The sequence below is a fragment of the Nipponia nippon genome, unplaced genomic scaffold (genome assembly GCF_047370975.1).
Source record: "Nipponia nippon isolate SJK-2023a ecotype South Korea unplaced genomic scaffold, ASM4737097v1 scaffold_7, whole genome shotgun sequence".
In the NCBI taxonomy this organism is placed as follows: Eukaryota; Metazoa; Chordata; class Aves; order Pelecaniformes; family Threskiornithidae; genus Nipponia; species Nipponia nippon.
In genome coordinates, this window is record NW_028262391.1 from 24,235,400 (window position 1) to 24,259,605 (window position 24,206).

The 24,206-nt window shown below is 41.7% G+C and overlaps 1 protein-coding gene and 1 long non-coding RNA gene across 3 annotated transcripts in view; both read left to right on the forward strand.

Annotated features, from left to right (window-relative positions):
* The window catches only part of CAB39 (calcium binding protein 39), a 44,061-nt gene extending 41,407 nt beyond the window's left edge, over positions 1-2,654 (forward strand). For both annotated transcript variants that reach the window (XM_087740164.1, XM_087740162.1), the window contains one exon: positions 275-2,654. In XM_087740164.1, the coding sequence (XP_087596290.1) occupies positions 275-463 (189 nt within the window). In that variant the 3' untranslated portion in view covers positions 464-2,654. The remainder of the gene's footprint in view (positions 1-274) is intronic.
* A 608-nt stretch (positions 2,655-3,262) lies between these two features.
* LOC148050859 (uncharacterized) lies at positions 3,263-22,836 on the forward strand. The gene is made up of 12 exons (XR_015700539.1): positions 3,263-3,361; positions 3,819-3,921; positions 4,753-5,011; positions 5,226-5,344; positions 7,186-9,979; positions 11,035-11,302; positions 13,936-14,106; positions 14,397-17,914; positions 18,702-18,915; positions 21,207-21,328; positions 22,397-22,626; positions 22,771-22,836. It is a non-coding gene; the product is annotated as an uncharacterized LOC148050859 (long non-coding RNA).
* Positions 22,837-24,206: the final 1,370 nt, after the last annotated feature.

A 24,206-nucleotide genomic window follows, 5' to 3' on the forward strand; every position in this document is an offset into this window, starting at 1 on the left:
AGAGGGTGTAGTGGCTGATCACCTCCCACAAATTGAATTTCCTTTGGTACTGGTGTTCAGCTTCTATTCTAATAAAATAAAATTACCCCCTTTTTTTTTTTTTTTTTTAAACTTGCATTTACTCCATCATTTTTTTCTGTAGAGATACTGGAATATGGAATAATTAAAATGTCACCTTAAGTTGTTGTCATCACTGTTTTGTTGGCTAGGTTTGTTTCTTAACATAGTCTTCTGTTTCCTACTGTTATGCTAAATGCCTTTTATTTTCTTGCAGGTGTTTGTAGCCAATCCTAACAAGACACAGCCTATATTAGACATCCTTCTAAAGAACCAGACCAAACTTATTGAGTTCCTCAGCAAGTTTCAGAATGACAGGACCGAGGATGAACAATTTAATGATGAGAAGACCTATTTAGTTAAACAGATCAGGGATTTGAAGAGACCAGCACAGCAAGAAGCTTAATCTCCAATAAACCCTTAAAATATTAAACCCAAATTCAGCATTTGCTGTTAGATATTCAGCATCAGGCACTCTTATCGATTCATGAGGAACATTACTGCTAATCTGCTGTTCAGTGAACGGTTTTTGTTTTTCTCTTTTCTTTTTTAGTCCAAGTTGAAAAACATAGCTGCTGCTTTCTTGCACAATGTGGACTTTCTTGATATTTGTGTCATTTCAGAATTCAAAGACACTGCTTGTTTTAGGAGTCCTGAAAAGAAAGATTCTAGGTTGAAAGCAAACATATAGATACTAGTTTGGTTTAGGAGAGAAGGTATTAATGTAGTTAACAGGTTGCATGCTTGCAAATCTGAATAAATCTGTATGTTTGCACTTACCTTGTTTGAGATATGAGCACAATGTGACCTGTGCGTACCTGGCACCATAGTATAAGATTATATGCCTTGATTAAAAAAAAAAAAATGCGCAGTGCTTTATTTGTAATCAAAGGGGAAATGTATCTAAGATGTGAGCTTATTGGGATAAACAGTTGTCTTGCAAATAAACTGATATTGAAACTTAGCAACTTTTAAAAGAGTGAAATCTCAAGGTTCATAAGGAAAAATGTATATATGCCTTTCACTGCTTTATAGAATTTTTTTTTTTTACATGATTTGATTTTTCTGAGAATTGACTTGTAAACTTGGAAATATGTTCTAAGGGTTTTTGTTAATTTTACTTTAAAGGTATTTCAGACAGTAGACCTAGCAGTGACATTTTGCATTTCATTTCAACAATGCTTGCTGGTTTCTTTTGTATATAACTCCTAGGCTGCTCATTTCTTTAAAATATGATTTAATTTGTACAGCAGAGGAATGTTATTGTATTAGTCTGTAACTATTACCTAATATTGAGTTTTGCAAAATGAATGCTCATATGTAATTGAATACTCAGATCACATGGAAATGCTGATTTAACAATCTTAAGTACTGCAGCATTAAAAGGAAAAAAAAAAAAACCCCAAACAAATTTGTTGTATTCACTTATCTAATGGGGTGCCATCAATTAGGGTAGGCTGAAATAGAGAACTGGAACCCTTTATACTACATTCTTACTGGATAATATTGGCCTTATTCAATTAAACTAGCATTGTGCTCACCAGCTCTGCAAATGGCAAAGATTATGCTAAATTAATATCGAATCCTCTTACTTCTGGGGAGCCTGCAGTGCATCATTTCTTTCTTACAGTAAATAACTCAGTACAGTAGTTGTGAAAGTGAATGATTTAATTCCCTCCAACTTCAAGAAACAATTTCATAGATGTCCTAGTGTAACAAAATGATTGAATTTTGTTGATTTTTGTTCTTTAATGCTGCAAACTATCAGTATTTATAAAAACAAAAAAACCCAACTGATTTTGCACCATGTTTTTGTTACTGTGACCATACAAAAGGAATCTACTAAGTATAGCTAAATGATGTTATTAAAATTGTATCTATCCATCGTATAGTAACGCTAAGATCACAACCAAGCAAACTTATGGATTGGAGTCTGAAAGTTCAAATTCTGCATGGCTGAGTCTGATTGAGAATGCTATAGAAAATGTTTGTTGCTTCCTGTCCTCTTCCCAATTAAAATATTGCGCAATCAGCAAGGTGAAACTCCGAAGTGATGTTTAAGCTGATTTGAAAGCCTTCACCAGGGAAGTCAGTCAGCTCCAGAAAATTGAGTGTTTTCACTCAGTTGTTTAAAATTGCTCTTAACGTTATAATTGGTCTTTTAAAGGTTCTTAACGTGTCCTTTGCAAACCGATTCATTTTGCCTACAGGAAAGAAAATAGCTTACTCTTACTGAGGATCACTTACACAGGCAGGCAGAATTGGCCATGAGGTGGTATTATAGTTCAGTACTAACAGTCTATTATATTTTGGTTTATCATAGCTGAGTGGAGGAAAACATTATTTGCCAAGTTACTCACCATAACATATAAGGCTTCCTCTTTAGAAAAACGTAGATGTGCTAAAGATTTATATATGTAAAGAAGTGAAAACATTTGGACTGGGATAGAGGTTACTCTATGTTAGGCCTTGGAAACAATGGCTATGGTGACTTTTTTAATATGTGGAAACATTTGAATGTTGGCTCTCAAAGAAGTTGTATTTAAATTAAAGCTCATTTGATGTGCTCTTTGTATTAAAAACCTATTGTTCTGGAAGTGGTTTCTTATCTGCTTGAAGGCTTAAGGGTATTACTAAAAGTTATTTAAATGTGAGCGGTTCTTGATTTTGCTTTTTTTTTTTTTTTTTTTTTTTTTTTAAATAAGAGATGTATACAGTTGTAATTCTACTTCTGTGGTAGCATTTCATTTCTCCTGAGGAAAATGCATTTCTTATCCAAAAAATCTGGCTGGCCCCATAATTTAAATTGAAATAAAATTTTGAAGAAAAACGTGTGTTCTTTACTGTGTTACTGAAGAGGACAAGTTTTCTTGTGGATGTGTGTCTGTTCTCCTTTATTGCCTTAGAGGGGTTCAGCTTTCTCCCTTTTAAATGTGAAATAATTTTAAGTCATGAAAAACTCTGCCTTACAAAAACATTCTTAAGGAATTAAGACAAAGTGCTGTATTAGAGATATAATCAATTTTAATTAATTGTTGGTAGTCCCTCTTGCCTATTTGTAGCATTATTTGCTGATTCTGTTCCTTTTTTGCATGACCAAGGGCAGAGAGGAGATGCTGTTTCATGCATCACATCTAGAGACAGGACCTGATAGGATTAGTGGAAGTGAATCTTCAGTAATTTTTGGCCTTTCCCTTCTCTAAATTTCAGGAGCCAAAAGTGTGTGCAATTGGTAACTCTTTCCTTAGGAAGTCCTGTGGTCTCTTTGCCTTTGAAGCTGTCTGGCTCTGTCCGTTTTTCACAGGTAACACCCCAAGTTATGGAGGGTAGCAAACATCACTAGAGTTGTGTTACACTAAAAAAACCAAACAAATAAAACCAAACCATTCAGGAGGTTTTGATGCAGATTCCTCAGATGGTTTTGTTTAGCAAAATTACTGAAAAATCTGGTTTCCTGCCAGGAACTTACTTACCTTGCAGACAAAAATATTTGGTCTTTTATAGCCTCCCACTCAGGGCTATACCTGTTTGAGCCCTTATAGAAAATGTTAGTATTTTTCTTCCTCATTTGACAGTAAGATCACAGGTTACAAGGGGAAGAAATAATTTATGCTTGTAGTCAAACAAATTCCAAATTTTAATTAAGAGTGCTCAAGCTGGGTACTTGACAGGGTGTTTGGATGAAACGGCCCTGGTGGGAGTAGGCATGGGAAATGCAAGGAGATGTTGCACTGACTTCTTAAAATTTGTTTTCCCTACAGAGCTGACCAGCAGGACCTGCCTTCTGAGCTGCCATCTCTAGCAACCGGAGTAAGAGTCGCCCTCAGAGCCCATGCGAGCAGGTCATGGACAAAGCTGCTTTCAGTAAGTTTGCTTCTGTTTGTGGCCTGCCAAGTCATTCCTAGCAGGCAACTTCATCGGTTTTCCTTTTGCTGCTACCCTTTTTTCCCCCCTTTTATTCTAGACCTTTGCTGGCTGCTTTGTTGAATAATTTTCCTGTCTGTATTGCTTTCCCTTACGTGGCTGTTTGCTTGAGCTGGTGCGATCTCGTTGGGTGTATTACCTTTATTTTCTGTCATCGTTTTGGTTATTTTTCATGATATATCCATACTCCTTTCTCCAAAGGTTTTGGTCTTCGTAATGCTGTTTTAAGCGCTGTTTCCTTTACCTTTTCAGCATATTGTAATTAAAGTTGATTGTTAGTATCATAATAAGGAAAAAATAAGCCTATTCTTTTGCATGTTATTTCTTTAAATAGTGTTCAACTTAATCTGAGCTCATTGAACTTGTGAAGAGTTGTTTCCAGTGTATGTGATCTATATTTACAAGTGTACCTCGGTAGATCCAGTTTAAATCCCATATGACTGGAGGCAGGTCAAAATATCAAAAAAATCAAAATATGGAAAGAAGTTAAAAGGAGGGAGGAGAGGGACACTTCAATATATTGCATTCTTTGAAGGAAATTGGCTATTGCATGAGAGAAAAGACCTGTTTGGCTTCCCATTTAGAGATATCTGTTGACTTACCTATATTTAAAAAAACACCACCAGAATCTCCTGAGTTATATAGCCATATATTTTTGGTAAGTGTGTTGTATTCACAACAAAATATAAAGGCAAGCTCTTTTTTTAGAGGGCTCATACTGGAGATCCTGGTTTACAGAATAAAGTAAGGATATTTTGTTTTCTTGCTCAGAAATGCCCTGGCCAGAACTGGCTTTCTGTCACTCTTCATAAATGGACCCTTCATGCTAAAGGTTTCCTCACCACCTATCGCAGGAGAGTTTTCCAGCTGTGTTGCGGTGGGGCTGAGCGTAACTCCGGGACGCAGGGTGACATCCACCGAGGGAGTGTGTCACGCGTCTGGAGGTGACGTTAGCCGAATTGCCTTACGTGTTCCTAATAATGGTAACACTAAAGGATTGATCAAGAGGGCATGTTTGGAGTGAAGGAAGGTAAACAATGTGCTGTAACATAAAGAGATAGTTTAGATATGTTTTGGGGGGGTGGATCTGTTTGGAAAAAATGAGATAAGTATATATGCTGCTTTTTATATCTATTGGAACAGCTATGTATGTGCTATTTGAGATAAATGATTACAAGTGGAGTTGTCTGTTCTCCTTGCCTAAAATTAAATCAACGGTAGGTTTTTTTCCATTTCTTCCCCAGCAAATTCCTTGTACTGAGCTGTCATGGAGGATCCCGTTACAGTTCTTGTTTCTTCCTCTTGTGGCAGCCTTTGGGAATGCCTCGCATCCCACCATCAAGAAACTCAGGGTGATAAAAATGTGAGTGTTGCTTAACAAGGTTCTATTATTAAAACAGATGTTGAACTGAATTTAGTATTGCTTAGTGTTACTTAGCGACTTGCAGGAGAGGATTAGGTTTGCATTTAATTTGAGCAAAAAACAAGAATAGAAGCTGTACAGATTTTTAGGGCTGTTTTGGCAAGTTTAAGAATGTTGTGTATTCTAACAATAAATAAGCCTTTGTAACTATAATTCGGGGCATCTAAATAAGGCATCCAGTATGTGTAGTACAGTGTTTAAACAACCAAGGTGTGAGTAAGCCAAGTTTCTGGCCTCAGCTCTTTAACAGCCTCTACAGATTGTACGGAATTAAAAGAAAATGTGTCACCAAGAGAAATCAGACTGTATTGCAGGCTTCTAGGCATCTAGACAGGTTGAGAAATACAGTCTGGAGAGACTAAAAGGCGCAAAGGTTTACCTGGCTGTAAAACAGCTTGCAGCAGCTGAATTTCCTCATCTTTTTCCATCTCTGGAATTACAGAGTGCTGGGTCGTGCCAGCTAATATCCAATTACATGAAAACAGCATTTGAGGATTTACAATAATACATTTTTACGTAAAACGTTTTTGCCCTAGAAATTGTTTCTTAAAGAAGGAGAACAATCTCACAAACAAAAACAGTGTATTGACAGAGATAGGTTTTTGTAATGTTTCTTCAGGCTATTAGAACAGTAGGGAAACCATCTAGGCTTAACTTTGTGATGGTGCACGTGCTTCATGTTTGAGGAGCCCTTACAAAGCACAGACATGCAGATTAGGGTTGGATCTTAGTTTTAAGTCATATCGGAGCAATGTTCTAGAAGGAAAAAAAGCACAGATAACGCTAACATAGCAGGAACAGTTACAAACCTGCAGAGAAGAGTAAGATTACTTTATTGGAGGTTCTGAATAGCTTGTAAATATCTGTTATTTAATTTAAAAGATGAAATGGTTTGCCATGCTAGGTTGTAGGCCATCAGAGTACAATACATGTAATATGGTACACACTATACAGACAGGATTCAAATTTTGGCTTCAGTTTATCTAATGTAACAAACACGTATTTTAGAACAAAGAGTGAAAAAGCTATGATGGACAGTGGCTGAAAGTATTCTTGCTTCTTGGTGTTATTTGGGAAGCTGGAGCCCAGCTCTCCAGTTCCTAATGCCAGTCTTCCCTTCTCTTGGGTATTCACCCAGTTTGGGTGAAACCTGCAGGTGGAAGGGGAGAGGCGTGGTGACAAAACCAGAATTTTTAAAGTATCAGGGAAAGCACATGCCTCATTCCTTACTGCTGCTTTACAATTTTAAAATGTTTTCCCTTTATATCTTTGATATGAGAATAAACTGAAAGCTAATATGGGTTAGTTTAAACATTTGTACAGAAACTTTTAAAAGAGCATTAAGTTGTGAGTTCATTTCTTTTAGCCGAATGTTTCTTCTGAGCTATGTTTTTTCTTTTAGCCTTGACTGGTGTAAATTAAATTTCCCTTGACTACACATTGCACTTTTGGTAATTAGTAACACATGACAGCTGTGCACAGGTGGTGTTATAGTTTAGTGTGCTCTGGTATAAGGTTCATACGGGGAAAAAGCAAGTAGGCTGAATTCATGAGTACAGCGAGTTATTGACAGCTCTAGACATCCCAGTTCTGAAGAGAAAGTCCTTCTTCTTTTACTAGTAAAGATGTGCAAAACCTAGGAATTGCAAATAATTGTATTGATATTTATGTTGGCTGATGGCTTCTCAGAATGAGCAGTAAACCACAATCTAGTTTTGAAAAACATCTGCTAGGCAGGTAACACCCAAGGTGAAATATTATTGTGTGGCTTGTGGTTTCAGCTCGTTTCCACCAGCTGTATAGGCTCTGCTGCCAGCTCCTGGGCAGGAGAGAGTTGGCGCTGCTGCTGGTACAGCTGCCCCTTGCTGTGGAGTCAGCTTTCTGCAGTCCCCTGGCTGACCTGGCTGTGCCTCATCCCACAGACTTCTTCCACATTAGATAAAAACCTTCAGGAAAAGAACATGGAGCAAGGTAAGTCGGTGAAGCAAAGGGTCAGAAAAGACACAGTTTTGCAGCTGAGCTGCCAGCATTCTCATAACACAGCACTGCAGTGTGAAGAGCAGTTTTGTGTTACCTGTCTCTGACTCAGATAACCGTGTTTAGTCAGCCATGTGAGCTGAACTGTTTCTGGTCTGGGGATATGATGATTTGTAAATCTTCCTTCTCTCTTCTGGTGCTCCCACTCCCTGCTTCTGAACTTCCAAGCCCATAAAGGATATTTTCTGCAGTTCTGTTTTCTGTTAGTTAATCCCTCTCTTACCAAGTCAGATTCTTTACTTACAAAATCCCAGTCCTCTTGGCAAATCACTTCTTTTGGGAACTGCCCTTCCATTCCAGTTTGTGCTATTTGTCTCTTCTGTCCTTTTTCCAAGGGGCTCTTTTGGATATCTTGGGAAATGTTCTGTAATTGCTGAATCTCCTGTAAGAAGTGCAGTTATTTATGTCTAATAATTTTTTCTCCAGTCGTAAAGAGTTTATCATCCAGTATCATTGCTGCAGGCAACGTGGTTTCCCATAAGCCACTATTTGTATATCATTAGAAAATAGAGAATAGGCAAAGCAAGAGTAGATCATGAGTACAGCACGTGTGTGGCTCACAGCTCTGTGTTAGGCACACGAGAATTTTGACGGTGATGTGGAGGGGGGTGGGAGCAAATAGCATAGTTTGACCAGGGTGAATCTTACTAATGGTTGAGGTGCCACAGGTTGGCATGGGGGTTGGTTGACCAGGTAATGTTAGGAAGCCAGCTGCTATCAACACCCACACACAGCTATGTGGGGCACTAAATACCTGGAGTTGGTAACTGATTTATAAAGCAGCCAGTATTTTATCTCTGCTTTCAAAATGCTGCCCTGTTTGTATAAACTCTTGTATTTGGGTTTCTGGTGTCAATGATGGGCTCTGTCAGTGAGTGAGCTTTTGCAATCTTTCCTGTTAGTTGTGTGCTGTAGGAAGGTGGCTGGGACAGTCTCCTTCTGATCTCAAGCTAGCTGGCAGGGTGTTATTACAGGTGAACCTTGCTCTCCAAACAGTCAAATGGTGTCTGTGTTGTCCTGTGACTAGACAGCCGTCTGCACAGAATCTTCTGAACTCAGCAGAGATCAAATCTTTGATTTCCTATTCTCTCGGTCCATTAGTCCTAAAAAGACTGTTTCTGCTGCAACAGTTTGATTTGCTGTGCTGCTACCAGAAGTGACAGGTTTAAGGACTAATCGATGCCACAAGTGTCCAGGTTCAGACTGACCCTTGCCATTTGCATGCAAGGTAAATATCTCAACGAGACCCTGTTTCCCTCCACTGCTGTCTTATTAGCACTTTCAGGACAAGAAAAGGCAGTTGCAAGTGGAACAGCATTTGAATTGGTACACCAAAGGGACAACGAGCTCGAAACATTGTCCAGACAACTGGCTTCATGGCCTGACATGAAGGCTGTTCTCAGGACTGGCCTGCAGCCTCTCCTGAAGAGCACTGGGTGATGATACCCTTGTCACTGTTATTTGTTGCTTGAGTGAAACTGCTTTTTGTGCCACACCTCTCCAACCTTATCCTCTGGCACAGTGTAGAGCTGTTTGAAGGCTGCTGGAAATAATGCTGCCTGGAGCAATTTGCTGGAGTGAGGTCCTTCAGCCTGCAGCTGCTATACCTCTGGACATGTGTGGTCTGCTTCTCAGGGGTCTGCAATGTCTACAGGTTTACATTCACTGTACAGGGAGGTTTTGCTTTCTTTGGAGGGAAAAAAAAAAGTCCACAGATCAAGGGTCAGAAGTCCTGTGACAGCCAGGATATGGTTTTAATTTGATTGTCCTTATCTTACAGTGTGGCCTTTAACTTCAGGATGCAGAAGGTAAGTGAGAAGGTATCTCTACCCAGACAGAGTACTGGCAGTTCTGGTCTGAGGTTCTCCACACCTCAAAGAAAACTGCTGTGCCAAAGTGGGTTCTTTTCTGTCCCTTTTTGCCTCCACAGCAGCGGAGGGCACAGAAGCAGATCTGGGCCAGACACTGGTTGTTCCTGGTGACATCAGTTTCAGGTTTTGGATCTGGCTTCCTGATGTTTCTGCGCATACTGTGGCCTGATCCAGAGCCCACTGAAATGTAAAAGAAGATTACTGGTGGCTTGCAGGGCTTTAGATCTGGCCTGTAGGACAGTCCAGGTCTCAAGGCATTCGTCATCAGTACTGAGTGGGCAGAGGAGAGCCTCCTTTTAGCCAAGTACAGGAGGTTAGGCGTTTTTGTTTATAATGCAAAAAGAAATGAATGAAAACCAAGCCTTGGGAGTGTTCCCAGCTGTAGGAGAAACTTTTGCTCTATAAGCAAAGGAGTGGAGGGATACTGCTTTCCAATGGATTTGTCTCCCATGCATGTTCCCTGTGACAGGCTTACAGGTGGGAATCAGCATGGGGGTGGCCACTGCGGCTCTACATGTGTGCATTGCCGAGTTTACTGGTGCCAAGCAGAGTTTGTGCCTCTGCGGGGGGGGAAGGCAGCCAGCAAAGGAAGTGGGATGGGGAAGAGGAGACGGCTACAACGATTCCCAGGGTCAATGTGGAGCCGCTGAGTGGCAGCAGCCAGCAGGTATGTTACTCTGGAGTAGTGGGAGTTGGGGTACGAGGGGTGAGGGAGCAGGGATGGGACCTGAGAGAGGAAGAGGATGGGAGAGATGAGAATGCTCTTCCATAGGATGGCTCCGGGCTGAAGGGGGTTGAGGAGGAAGAGGTGGTTCCAGCAGGGAGGAAAGGACATGGAGATGGAAATGCTAGCTCAGAAGGCATCTGGGGATTACTGGAAAGTACCTCCTCCCTCACTGGAAAACATGTATCTGGGCCTGTCTCTTGCAGGTGGGGATCCCTGCAGGGGGCTGCTGTAACCTTCTGCCCCGCTCTGTAACTGGGGAGGAGTATTGAACACCATCCCGCCCCGCACAGCAGGCACCTCTGGCACTCGCGGCCATGGCGCTCAGAAATGAGGCAGTCACACAGGGCCATCTGAAAACTGTAGTCACGGCCCTTGCTTTGTCTGAGACTGGGCTCTCTGGCTGGACTGTCTCCATCTGAAAGTATCCAAAACTGATGGGGATCCTCTGGGGCATTGCGCAGTTTAGTTCGAGTCAATTCAAAATTAAATACTGTGTTTCGATCGTCTTTACAAACCAACCTTTTTAAATATATTTTGGCGGAAACAACCTTTTTCCCCTCATGGAAAACTTCTGTTTTCTCAGAAACAGAATTCTGTTTCAGATCTCCCCTATGGAAAATTCCCAACCAGCTCCAATTCTAAAACTTGATGCCAGAACGCATCTAGCAGGCATTAGCAGAGGGTAACTCGGGGTGTAATGTATCATTTAATCCTAACTAGGGCAACATAGCCACATGAATCTGAGAACATGAGCAGGCACTCAGCATCCCTAACTCAACATGCAGTAGGCAATCCACCAAAAGCACCCATGCAGAACAGGGAAAAAGAGTTATCATTTTTCAGTTTTGAAAGCTCAGTTCTACCCTGAGAAAAAAAGCTGGCAAAATGTCATCAGATGCGCCATTATCTGCTTCCTCTTACTGACTTCCAAATCCAAAGTGTTCACTTTACAAATAAGAAGATGCTTTTTTTTTTTTTCTTTTTTTCTTTTTCAGATAGTTTCACCAGCAACCAGTCCGAGAGACAAAAAGGTTTCCTCCTCCTATAAGAAGTATACAGGGAAGAAAATTATCTGGCATGTTTGCAGGCACAACAAACTTCAACATTTAAGTTGGTTCTGTTGATGCACAAGAAATAATAGTCTCAAGTCCTTCTCCCACATCTCTGCTGCTGCTTTCCTACTCAGAAGAGAGACTAGCTGACTGAGAAAGTGCTGTTCCCTTCAGCAGAAAAAGGATTTGGGATTCAAGCCTGTCTCAAAAGGTAGCTTAAAGCCTATTCATGGAAGCATTGCCCAATTTAGCACACATCCTGCGAAAAAAGCAGGCTTCTGGACAGGAAACATGCCTTGGCAGCGCAAGACAATATCATGCTGGGAAGGGAAAAGGAGGGAGAAAGGCAGGTGAAGTGCTTCAAGATGTGGTAATGCTTAAGTGTCCTTCCACAGTGTGTTGATGGGTCTCTGTTTTTTGTGTGGACCATACAGGCTCATCTTTTAGAGCTGAGCTGACAGGCTGTGGTCAGGTATTTCAAACTTGTGTCCTAAACACGGACTTTAGTGTATGTTAAACCTATCCAGACACTGGAGTACTTTTCCTTTTCTAGCTTCAGTGTAAACTGCTGGCTTGCCTGCCTGCCTTTGACATGAACTGAGCAAAAGAAGCGGCTCTGGTTCAGGTTTGGATACGTGGTGTCATGGGCCAGCACTGCTATGTCAGCACGGCTTAGGGGCAGAACTTCTGTTTTGAAACCTGTGTGGATGCAGGTTAGCTTAAAGCATTTCTTGGAGCCTGAGAACAGACCAAGCCATTACTCAGTCACTGTCCCACTACTGTTCACTGAAAGTCCCAATAGCACAGGAGTGAAGAAATTGATTATTCCTTTTCCTTAACAGGGACTTCTTCCAGACGCACCTAAAAAGACTGTCTACAGAACAAATTGCACTAAATATCCAGCCACAGACCCATCAACATGAGTGATTGTCAAAGGCAATGAAAACGTGTTTTATTTATCACTAATTTCACTCAGATATCAAGGGCAAGTTTCTTCTGCCCGAGGATAGCTGTGAATTTTTGGAGGGAGTTTTTTGTTTGTTTTGTTTTTTTTTTTTTTTTTTTTTAAAACTAACCCATTATCAACTTAGAGATGCTATTTTTTTGGGCCTTTTAAAAATATTTCTTGCAGCTGAAATAGGCTTTAGTTTAGTTTGGTTTTTGAATCCTCAGATTTGCTGACTTCCATCTGCAGCCTTGAGGATCCAATCCAAGATGGGCATTAACCAAACGTCCTTACCAATGTGCTTGATCCTGACTTGTGCATGTCTTTGATGCTGTTTGCCTCAGAGCCTTCAATTCTAGGCAAGCCTTCAATTTTTAATGTAAAACAGAAGCAGGAGCAAAAAATTCTTTTTAGAGTAAGAAAGAACTACTGAAAAACCCCTTTCATGTCCTCTATGTATTATAAAAATGGGAAAAAAGTAGTCCAGAGGTTCTGTGGCCACTTCCTTTGTAGGCCTCCTTTGATGATTTTGTTCAAGCAGTTCTGGTTTTTGGGTTTTCTCTAGTGTGAGCCTTCCCCGCAAAGAAACAGATGAATAAAGTTTCTCTTGTTTGTCTTTAGGTAAAATATGAAGCTTTACACTACTGCCTTTCAGGTGCTGACACGAGCTGCTCTTGCACTTTGAAACAACAGGTTAATTCTTACTGGCTTTTCCTGTTGTTGCATCTCGTTTTTGAGAGTGATAAAAATGAAAGTAATTTTTAGGCAGCATTTTGGACCCATTTAATTTCTCAGGGTTATAGAGTTAGAAGCACTCGGCATTTCACTGCTCCTGCAGGAAAGACCAACCAAACGCTTAATGAAGGAAGTCTGGTTTCTGAAGATTTGAGCGTGATTGCAATCTCATAATGGCAAGGTTTCCACCTGAGCAGCTGTTGGCAGTTCTGAAATGTTTGGTTAGCCTGTTATCTCTTCTAAAGATATAAATATAAATATGTATTTAAAAAGAAAAAGGTAGAAACTAATAGGAAGTTGTCATGCAGGGCGATATGCAAGCCCCAAACGTTCCTTGTTTATCTTGTATCTTTGCACTGAGTGCATTATTGCATAATGTCACAAGTGCTGAATATTTTCTCTAGCGAAGTGATGCACTTTAATTAAATTCACTGTTTAAAGTTCAGTTATTCATTAAAGGTACCCAGTTGTCCAGAAAGACATGCTGACCTTGGATATACAATCCTCTGAAGAGGACCCTTAGGGGTATGAACTAGAAAAATGTGGAGAGTTCCTTGGCCAGTTAACTACATAGATGTATACCGTTCATCTGACAGTTTTGAAGCGACACTGTTCGCTGTCTGATATCAGCAAATCAGGGCGTCCATGTCCTTCAGTTTCTCTCACGGAATCTGGACTTTGCTGCTGTTAGTTGGCTCTCGCAGCCAGGGCTGAGCCTCAGCCTCCCAGACAGCTCCAGCCTCTCCTTTGACCAGGGTGGGAGCCCTTGGGCGTTCCTGGTTAGTGGCTCACCTCTGAAGGGCCTTTTTGTGATGGAAGCGAGCAGATAGAAAAGCTTTGCAAAATTCAAGCTGCATTTATCCACAACAAAGAATGTACAGTTCTCAGCAAACAATAAAACATTTATTCATTTTCATGCTCTTATTTTTTGTTTTCCACTGCTCAAGTGTTCTCTGTGTTGAGGTTGAATCTTTCAGGGGCCAGTAGCCCTGTGCCAGCAGATGTCTTCTTTCCTGAAACAAGAGAGGCCCTGTTTTCTCCTAGCATCTTTTGCCCTTGTCTAGCCTCAGTGTAAAATATCCTTTGCTGTAGAAATGTGTTTCTTATTTCTCTCATCTGCCTAATGTTCCTTTCTCTTTGAATTTTGTCTTTTATCTTCTCAGATCCAGCACTAGTTTGATCTTGTTTTCCTCTGCTGGTGTTATCCCATCATCGGCCGGTGAGAGAGACAAGAAAACTGGCTTTACCAGGAACAGAGTTATTCTTTTATTCTCCAGAATTATGAAGGGCTTGGCTTCTAACAGTCTTTGCTCAACCTATGCGTGGATAAGCAGGTAAAAGACACCATGGTCTTTACTCAGCATAAGGAACATGGGGCAGCAGGCAGTGAAAGATGGTCAAAAGATAAAGAAGCGAACACTTAGGTTTCAAACAAATAAATTTGATTCAAGAGGTTTCCCTACCTACTGAAGTGTCAGTGAAGCTTTAACAGCTCACTCTACTTGTGAAAATTTAAACTGCAGCACAAAATCTGATTGTGCTTCGATAAGGGTAAAGGCTTGAAAAGGTATGGCATATTTTTGTGATTCTGTCAAGACAATGTAATCTCCTACCATCTAGGAAGCGTGATCAAAGAAACACTGGCTTTGGGGGTTGCAAGCATCTGCTGAGCAAGTGAAGTAAGTGATGTTTAAAGGTCAGAGCGCTCTGTTGATAAGAGAGACGTATTAAAGGGGCAAAAGAACCACAGAGGACTTCCTGTGTCGTTACAGCAGGTGATACATGAAGTTGAGAGGATAGCTGAACAAAGAAAACCACAACAATGATGGGGTATTTAAAGCAAAACAGGGAAATAATAAGTCATCCATGTTTATTAAAGCGGAGGGAAAGAGATTTCTGCCTCAGTTCCTTTCTCTATGGGATATAAAGGCAGCCTTTAACAAAAGGGGGGGGAAAGTCCCAATTCTGTTTCATTCCTTTTAACCTAACCAACGAAAATCCCTTTAGCCTGTGGAAATTATCAGTTACATAATGTTGTTACCAAAAAATCAGTGTTTTTCAGGAGTCTTGAGTTTAATCCTTCTTTGTAATCAAAGCGATATGTTGCTTGGTTGTAAACAAAAACATCCGTACTCATGAGTGTTTCTCAGATATCCAGAATTAAACAGCATTAGTGAAACCCCGTAGTTGAGGGCATGTCCTCAGCCATATGCAGTGCTGTGTGAAGACACCCAGGCTCTCTCTGAGTTACTTCACCGGTCTGATTACCTGGTGCGGCTCTCCTGGTCTGTCACCCAGCTAGTGGTTCGGGGCAAGCTGATGAACTGCTCTGCTGTGTTGTGCCGTGAATACTTGCTTGCAAGGCCTTAAACAGATAGCAAGCACAGGTTTATTTGGAATAGATCATCCCCATGTAATAGATAATGTATTGATTTGGGAATGTATTTTATTGCATTTGGTGTTCCTTAGTGAAAGTTTGACTTCCCAAAAGGAATGCTTATTTGGGGGAAGACCTTGCCAATGCATTTTCCAAGAGATTCCTGCTGTTTTGAGCAGATTTATACTCCAGACCCTCTAGTATGTTAAGTGGCCTTTTTGTCCACCAGAAGCTTTTCCTAAGAGCTTTTACGCAAGTTTTGTTGCTAATTATTACGCTGGTACTAAATCAGGTTGTACATGTTGGATGCCTAAGGTGCCCAGCTCTTACACAGGTGATGCCCTGTGAAATGGTCCTCCTTAACAAGGCAGGCTGATGCTGTCAGGAAAGCTCAGTCCTCACAGGGACTGTCCATATGGCCTGTTACTATCCGTCTGTTGGTATGAAGACAAACATCTTGCAAGAAATGGAGGTCTGATAATGTGCACAGTGTGAGAGTGTGTGTAGGGATAGGCTAATGTTGACATCATTAGTGCTTGGTCACCTAGGTGATGGATCTTGCTGCTATAGTAACCTGGAGGCTACATTACTCATCAAATATGAATTTTAACAAACAGGAATGTTTTAAGGTGTTTGTATCTTGTGTCCCCTGTAACTCTCTGTTGCCCTTTTAAAATATTTACAAGAATTGTAAAATGAGACTTTTAAGTAAAGGTTTTATTCCCCATTTTTTTCTTGGAATTGTGTCCTGGAAAAGACATGATGTTTATGCCCAAGCATCAAACTTAGGATACAGATTTTTGAAGAAAAATAATGCTATTGCTTATTGCCCTCTGAACTCTTGCCTCTTAGGACTGTCCCTTGCTAGGGAAGCTGATATTTTGACTTGTATCCAGAGGAGTTTCAGCCAGCTCAGTGTATTTATCTTTAGGTATCCACATGGACTTTTTATATACTTGTGCCATCATGCATACCTGCAGCCATATGCTTTTCCAGGGTCACGTCTGAAACATGGATATTCTGTGTATGGCTTGTGGTGGATTGTGGGACACTAACTTCTCTTTCTTGACCCAGAAAAGAAGTGATTTTAATACATGAGGTGCTTTCAGCTCATCAACAGCATAGTATATTCATTCAGGGATGCGACCTTAGATGCTGCTGGGTAAGAGATTTTCTTGGATTCAGACACCAGCATGTGTGTCTCACTGAGATGTGTGAAAGATGATTCAGAAGTCACAAGAGCACAGAGTGGCAGATCAGCTCATAAGACTGCTGATTTTTCTTTTTGATGACTACATAAAAATTAGATCTGTGTGCTTTCAGGAGTCCCGCAGTATATGCCCTCCATTACCCACAGTGTGTCATCTTTTTCACTTGGACAATAAAGACAGCAGGAGATTCTTTAAATTCCTATATGGTGGTACTTAATGCTGAAGAGATTTCTAGTTTCCTCTTGGCACAGCAGGATGGGACAAGGAGAGTATGTCCTGATGACTTTTGAAGGGACAAACTGGTATATCCTCTACAACCTGACCTGGCTGACTAGACTTTCTGCTTTTTGGAAAATTTTACAGGGGATGAATAAAAATCTGGAAAAACACTAATGAAATCAAAACCACGAGTGATTAAAAACGAGACTTCCAACTTCCTGTCCCACTTACGCAGAGCACTCTAGGCTTGCAGTGAAGATGGAGCAGGGCCAGCATGTGCACGCAAGGACTTCACCAAGATAAATTTCCGCGTAAGCACGGAGCCATAGAATAGGGTAGTCCATTCATCAGAACCAACTCTGTGGAAATACCCTAGAGGGTAACCCCAGTCATGCTTGAAATTTCCAAGAGAGTGCTCTGATGGCCCACCATACAGTGGAATCATAGAATCATTAAGGTTGGAAAAGACCTTTAAGATCATCAAGTCTAACCGTTAACCTAGCACTGCCAAGTCCACCACTAAACCATGTCCCTAAGCACCACATCTACCCGTCTTTTAAATACCTCCAGGGATGGGGACTCAACCACTTCCCTGGGCAGCCTGTTCCAGTGCCTGACTGCCCTTTCAGTGAACAAATGTTTCCTAATATCCAGTTTAAACCTCCCCTGGTTTAAACTTGAGGCCATTTCTTCTTGTCCTATCACTTCCTGTTTGGGAGAGGAGACCGATCCCCACCTCGCTACAGCCTCCTTTCAGGTAGGTGTAGAGAGCAATAAGGTCTCCCCTCAGCCTCCTCTTCTCCAAACTAAACAACCCCAGCTCCCTCAGCCGCTCCTCATAAGACTTGTGCTCTGGACCCGTCACCCAGCTTCGTTGCCCTTCTCTGCACATGCTCCAGCTCCTCAATGTCCTTCTTGTAGTGAGAGGCCCAAAACTGAACACAGTACTCGAGGTGCGGCCTCACCAGTGCCGAGTACAGGGGCACTATCACCTCCCTGGTCCTGCTGGCCACACTAGTTCTGATGCAAGCCAGGATGTTATTGGCCCTCTTGGCCACCTGGGCACACTGCTGGCTCATAGTCAGCCAGCTGTCGACCAACATCCCCAGGTCCTTTTCCACTGGACAGCTCTCCAGCCACTCTTCCCCAAGCCTGTAGCGTTGCATGGGGTGGTTGTGAACCAAGTGCGGGACCTGGCACTGAGCCTTGTTGAACCTCATACAGTTGGCCCCGGCCCATTGATCCAGCCTGTCCAGATCCCTCTGTAGGGCCTTCCTACCCTCCAGCAGATCAACACTCCTGCCCAACTTAGCGTCATCTGCAAACTTACTGAGGGTAAGTACAGCACTGAAGCTTTGCCTGCTCCTGGCACAGCCAACTGCATGGCTGTTGATGCAGCTATGTTAGATATTTCAAAAAAGCCTGAGAAGAGTATTTGTTCATGGCACTCCAGCTGTAATATAAACCTGAAAATATTGCCTCTGGGCATTAACAAGACTCTTTAAATGCTCTACTGACCAGCATCTTCACTGGCAGAACAGGGACTAGCTGTGTCCACATGATCATGAGCAGAATGCACATTCTTGGGAATAAGGGTAATTGGTTGGGAGAGATATAATTTAATAGGCCTTGAAGATAAACACAGGGAAATGGAGGATGCTCTGTACATAAAGTCGTCTGGATTTGCTGTCTCTGCTACAATGAGAGGGTGGATAGAGAAAGATTGCAGCGTACTTTGGGCATCTACTTGTAATCATTTGGGTTGCCCTTGTTCCTGGGCAGAAAGGTGTGAAACAGTGTAGGGGGACAAGAAGAGGATGTATAGAGAGCTTGCTTTAGCTGCATGACTATTGTGCCCATGTAATTAGCTGGATTAGAGCTAATCTAATTACATTTTTTATTGCTTGTCCATTGGCACTATTGGCTTCTGTTTGTGGTGAAGGCTGGTTGACCCCATGAAGCAGTCTCTTCTAGTCAATGAGCAGGTGCCCTCTATGTCATGTGAGATTAGGCCAGCTTTAGAAGAAACAACAACAAACAGTGAAGTGTGTGTGTTTGAGAAAGGCTTCATAGTAGTTTGTTCTTCTAAATGTTTCACCATTAAATATTATTTCTTCCTCAGTCCCTTAGGAGGCAGACCCTGCCAGAAAGAATTTGCCTATGGCTGGCAAGTTGGGTGAAGATTAAAGACCTGGAAAAACATTCTTCATGACTGAATTCTGCAGGGAGCCCTGATCTCAATCCCTGGTCTGTAAGATCACCAGGCTGAAGTGCTGCTGCCACATTTGTGAAGCTGGAGCCCGGTCATGTGAGTGTACCAGGCACTGTAAATAGGAGTGAGTAGCTACAACTTTTTTTTTTCTCAAAGGAAAGCCAGCTGCTTTTCCTCGATCGCTTGGAAGATAAACCCAATTTCCATGTCATCAGCTGAATTTCAGGTTCTACTTTCATCTTCAAGTTGTCAAGGATAATTAATAGTAGTAATAAGGGAAGAGGGAACAACTAGAATAGGTGGGATTAGGCAGTGCTTCTAGCTCTGTATTGAACTGCTTATACTTCTATAGAGCTGAAGCAAAGGAAAGCTGAAGGTCCCTAGACCAGGTGTTTCCCTTCAGCTTATTTAATGCTTGAACATGTTTTAGCTGGTGAGTGCAAGGGGAAGTGGACAGATCATTCTCATCACTTAGAATAAATGTTGGTGTCCTTTTTCCTCTCAATGATTTTCCTCTCAGGGTTAAGGACTAGTGGCAGATCTGCCTAGAAAACAGTGTTATTTGTTCACCAGAAAAGCTGATGGGTGAGCGGGCCAAGCCAGCCAAATTAGTAGGAGCAGTCAAGGGTGAAGGTGGAGCTGACTAGGCCGTGCTCAGTGCTGCGTAAGGGTAGCTGGCCTCAGAATAAAAGAGGCCTCTGAGTTTAGAGAACTCAGCTATCCTACATATAGATGCCTACGCTCGGGGTTTGAACAAAAACTATTTTTGGTGAAGGTCTTCTTAGGTGGTATCTTTGTTCCCTTGTCCCTGGGACCTTCGGACAGGAGCATGGTAATTACTAGATGTGGTTGAATTTGCTTGCTTTGGCTTTTATTTCATTTGGGCTGCAAAGCAGAGGATAATTACATAGCAAAGACTAGATCAATTTCTGCCAGTTGCTGACTCTGAGCTTGCTTGAATTTGTGTAATATGTGTTGATGCTATAAATAAGAGCGGCTCTGTCTCTTGCACTGAAAACTTTTTGTCAACCATGCAATACTGAGATTTTTTTTAGGTATTAATTAAGTTACGGGTATGTATAGGATGCCATGTGTTGCTCGGAGGGATGGCAGATTCTTTCCATATGACCCAATTTGCAGTAGGTTTGGGTATGACAAACAAGGTATCCGAACAAAAGGGTTGTTCGCTGAGTCACCCTCCCAAAAAGAAGGCGAAACTGAGGATGTCTAAGCAGTTGTTTGGCTTGGGTTCTCAGTGAGACATTTTTGTCTGCATGTCCGTCTGACATGCTCACCATGGTTTTGTTGTTGTTTTTTCTCATCTTTTTGGTGTGTATTTTCAGTACTGCATTCAAAGGCAAGGCACTAAAAAGAAGTACCAAATCTAAGGAACCAGGGCAAGAAGGAGGGTGCCTGCTATGCAGATATTCTGGGCAACAACTGGGCACCAGGCAAAAATTTCAATAAAGACAGAAGAGGCGAAAGTGGGGAGAAGAGATTCAGGCTCTTTCTTGCTCAGTCCTACAAGCAGTTAACATTGAAGTCTCCCTCTCCTAAGCATTATTAGTATTATGGTGTCCTGTGATACTTCATCCCTCTTGGGTTCAAGGTGATGGTAGTTTTCTAAGCATGTAACATAAAAACCTGAGATGGTCATCAAGATCTGCTAATTAAAGAGACAGCAGACTCATTTAGAGGCTGAGGCTGTCACGAAACACCACAGCAATTATCTCTGAGCTTTGAAGACCCGTTCTTCAACAGGCAAGCTCCTGGAAAAAGACCACATTTTCTTTCCTCCTTCCCTGCATAAAATCCACTGGAGAACTGGTGCTGGTATTCAGTGTCATGCTCCTTTCTCTTCAGTGTGTTCTGCTCTTGCCAGAAAGCATTTTATTCAGGCTGAGCATGCTCGCTCACTTTTAGCAAGCCCTGAAGAAGAGCAAAACTGAGAGATAAGAAAAAGGTGGGGTGGCCTTTGCTCACAGTATGTTACTTGCATGAAGGATGAGCATGAGCTGGTGAAAACTGGGGGCGGCTGGTGTAAGCTAATACACACCTTGAAACTACCCAGCCTTTCTGTAGCCGACTGAAATACACATTGCGCTCAGAACTGTAATTGCAGGCACATTTTCTTGGAGCCAGGCACTTGACGCCATAGAAACTGGAGTCAGTGGTGCTTCACTCCCCACATCTAAGACTGATACTATGCTGCATCTGCACTAAGTAACTTCATGTAATGAGCCTGTTGGTTCAGCCACTGTTTTGGCAAAGCTCATGGTGAGGGAACACTTGCCTGCACCTGTCAGAAGATGGTTTTTGCCAGGCCAGGCCTAATGACTTCATGATACTAGTCCTTGTGGTGAGGGGGGTATCAGCCAGCCTCCCAAAATCCCTTCCCATTCTTTTGGTTTGCAGGTCCCTGGCAAGAAGGAGGGGGCTTTGGTTCAGTTTGTTGCTTCCACAGAAGAAGCATGCGCTGGGCTTTTCCACATCAGTTGGCCTCTTTCAACATCAGACAAGCAGAATGTTATTACAAGGTTGGTGCACATAGAGCAAAAAGTCCTGTTCTTGAATACAGAACTAGAAATGAGGTGACAGAAGGGAAAGGGAAAGCAAGAGCTGAGACTACATCTTCTCTTGTACTTGGGGGTCCCTCTTTGGGAACTGGGGAAGGATGCAGCTGAACTCTGGGGCTGAGACCTCCCACCTGCCTTCTCCCACAACTACTTAAATCTAGTCCCATGCCTTCTATCTTCCTAAACCAGCATCTCCCCTACATTCCCTATCTCCTGCTTTTCTTCCTAATCTGTATTTTAACACTTGCATTCATATGTAAAGGTGAGGAATAGGGCCCTTCCCACTTCCTGGGCTTTCTTGGCTTTCAGGCTTGTATCCTGTTCTTTTGACCAGTGCTTTCCCACCAACTCGAATGCCCTCCCTGCTGGTCACAGCCTTTCCAGAAGTGGTACAAAGTACTCTGTGTGGAGTTCTCCAAAGTATTTTGATTTGTAGAACCCCTAACGTGTTTCCAGTAAAATTGTGGATACCTCTATAGAAAAACTCCCTCTAAATCATAAAAAGTATAAACTGTACAACAGTTCTGCTAATTTTTTTGTCTCTGGTATGCTCCCTGCTTATCCTACGACATAGAAATACAGATTGGGTATTTAGGGCGCTGTCTCTAAGCCACCTTTTTCCTTCCCTTTCTCACCATCCCTCCCCACTTTTTTGCACATACCTGCTAGGGGGTTTTGGTGCCACAGCAGGCAACCAGGTGTTACCAAGCATCCTGGCTCTGGCTTACAGCAGTCCTGCCACCAGTGGTTAACTGAATATAGTGGTTCAGGTCAAATCCATTGTACATCTGGCCTGTGCAAACTTTTTGAAAAGTGGATATTTTTTTATTTTTTAATACTGACCGAAGGATGTTAAGTGTTAGCCTTTTATAGACTAGAGTTTATAAAAGAGTAATAACTGGCATACCTGGGGCTTGCTAGTTTCCAGGAGGGAGACTAATCCAGGATAATTCTTACTATTAGGAGAAAATTACTCACTTGTTATTTTTGAAGTACATAATGGTAATAGATTTCCATTTACCCTCCTAGGTGGCCCAGGGCTTCCTGCTGCTGCCTAACTGTCAGTTTTGTTTCAAAGAAGAGAAAAGAAGGAACAAAAGACTCAATCCATGATAGCTGTAGTAGGGATTGACATGTTACCCCAGCTGGTGCGGCATGCACACCCAGGAGTGACAAGAAATTCAGCTCAGTTCAGCTGCAGATGAATGCTGTGACATTCCATGGAAACTACTGGATTGATTCTTTACCTTTGGCTATAGGTAATTACTTTGCCTTGTGCAATTATGTGGGGTAATCAGAAGTAGATTATACAAGGAATAGCAAAACCCATCAGTGCATCCTCCGCATTTGTGATCTGTTCCTTTAAAAGTGATTATGATTTTTTTACTTTTTTTTTTTTTTAGCCCAGCCTGTCTCTTGTTTTCTATCCAGCTGATCAGTATGGCATAGGAAGGGAAAATAAAAGTATACTCTCAGCATATTACTGAGTTCTGCTCATTTTTACAGCATGCTATCTAGTACAAACCCTTATTGGAACTGCAGCGGAAAAGCTGAATGATTTAAGGACTCTAAAATTCACATTTTCTTCCAGCCTGATATTGTGAAGGACTATTAATACACCAGGCAGACCTCTGAAATAGATGCAGCTCAGTAAATGACAAACACATTTGGCTTGGCTTGGAATATATTAAGGCAGTTATCTTGTGCTCTCTCTTTAATATATTTTTTTTTCTACATAAAGTGGTACTTTTTTGAAAGGTGAAAAGTGGCAAGGTAGCAGACAGTTTCTCTAATAAAGGTTTATAAAGTTCCCACCAATCCATTACCTGAGAAGGGCTATCATGCTGCTATGCTTAATGAAAGAACAGTCAAGTAAATTGTTCCTGGGACCTCAACTTAATTACATGCAAGAGATGGAAACTTTGCTATCAAAGACTAATAAAATGTCAGGTGGCTTTAATGAAGTCAGTAAGGCGGCAGTTTTAAACTGAAACCTGCTGGCTTAATAATAGAAAAGACAGTAGATTTGAGCAAGATGTTTTATAAGCAGCGTGTCATTTCTCCACTGCAAGGCAAGAGACGCATTTTTTAAGCTGCATTAGCAAGAAATGTTAAGTTCATTCTCAGTGTTTATCCTCTAAGCCTCAGACTGAAGGGCCTATAGCTGGAGGAGATTTCTTATTGAAAAATTCTTTTAGTCTGAAACTTGGCATATGATGACTAGGGCAATTTTTCTTAATGCTTGCAAAGCCATTTATCCAGATATGTAATTGAAATCAGGAGATGCCTCAGAATGACATGGCTGTGACTGACAGTAAATTTTGAGATATTAAATAAGTAAAGAGGCTTAAAGTTTTAGACCTTTAATGTTGACCCATTTTATAATTATTTGGATGTTTTCCTATAAATTTTTAAAATACCTGTTTTGGGTCCATTGTTATGCTGAGAATAACTTGCCTTCCTCGCCAGTCCTGCAGATTTTTTTTGTGGTACAGTAAAATTAATACGAGTATTCCAGTTGTATTCACAAATACTGCAAACTGGTAGATTGTTCGAGGCACTTGTGCGTATTTCCATTAAAAAAAGAAAAAATAATTTTTAAAAAGGCATTTTTTCAAAGTGCATGTTGACATTAACAGCATCCTGCAGGATTCCTGACCTCATGGGGAGCATTTTTTTCTCCGCGGGTGCTTTTGGGGGCCGGTTTGTGTTTTACAGGGTGACGTTTAAGCCGTGCCTGGGCACGAGTTGCAGAACCAGTGGCCAGGGAGGGCAGTGGGCTGTCAGGTGGGGCTTCCTGGTGGAGAATAGCCAGACTGGTCCAAGCGGGCTGCTTCTG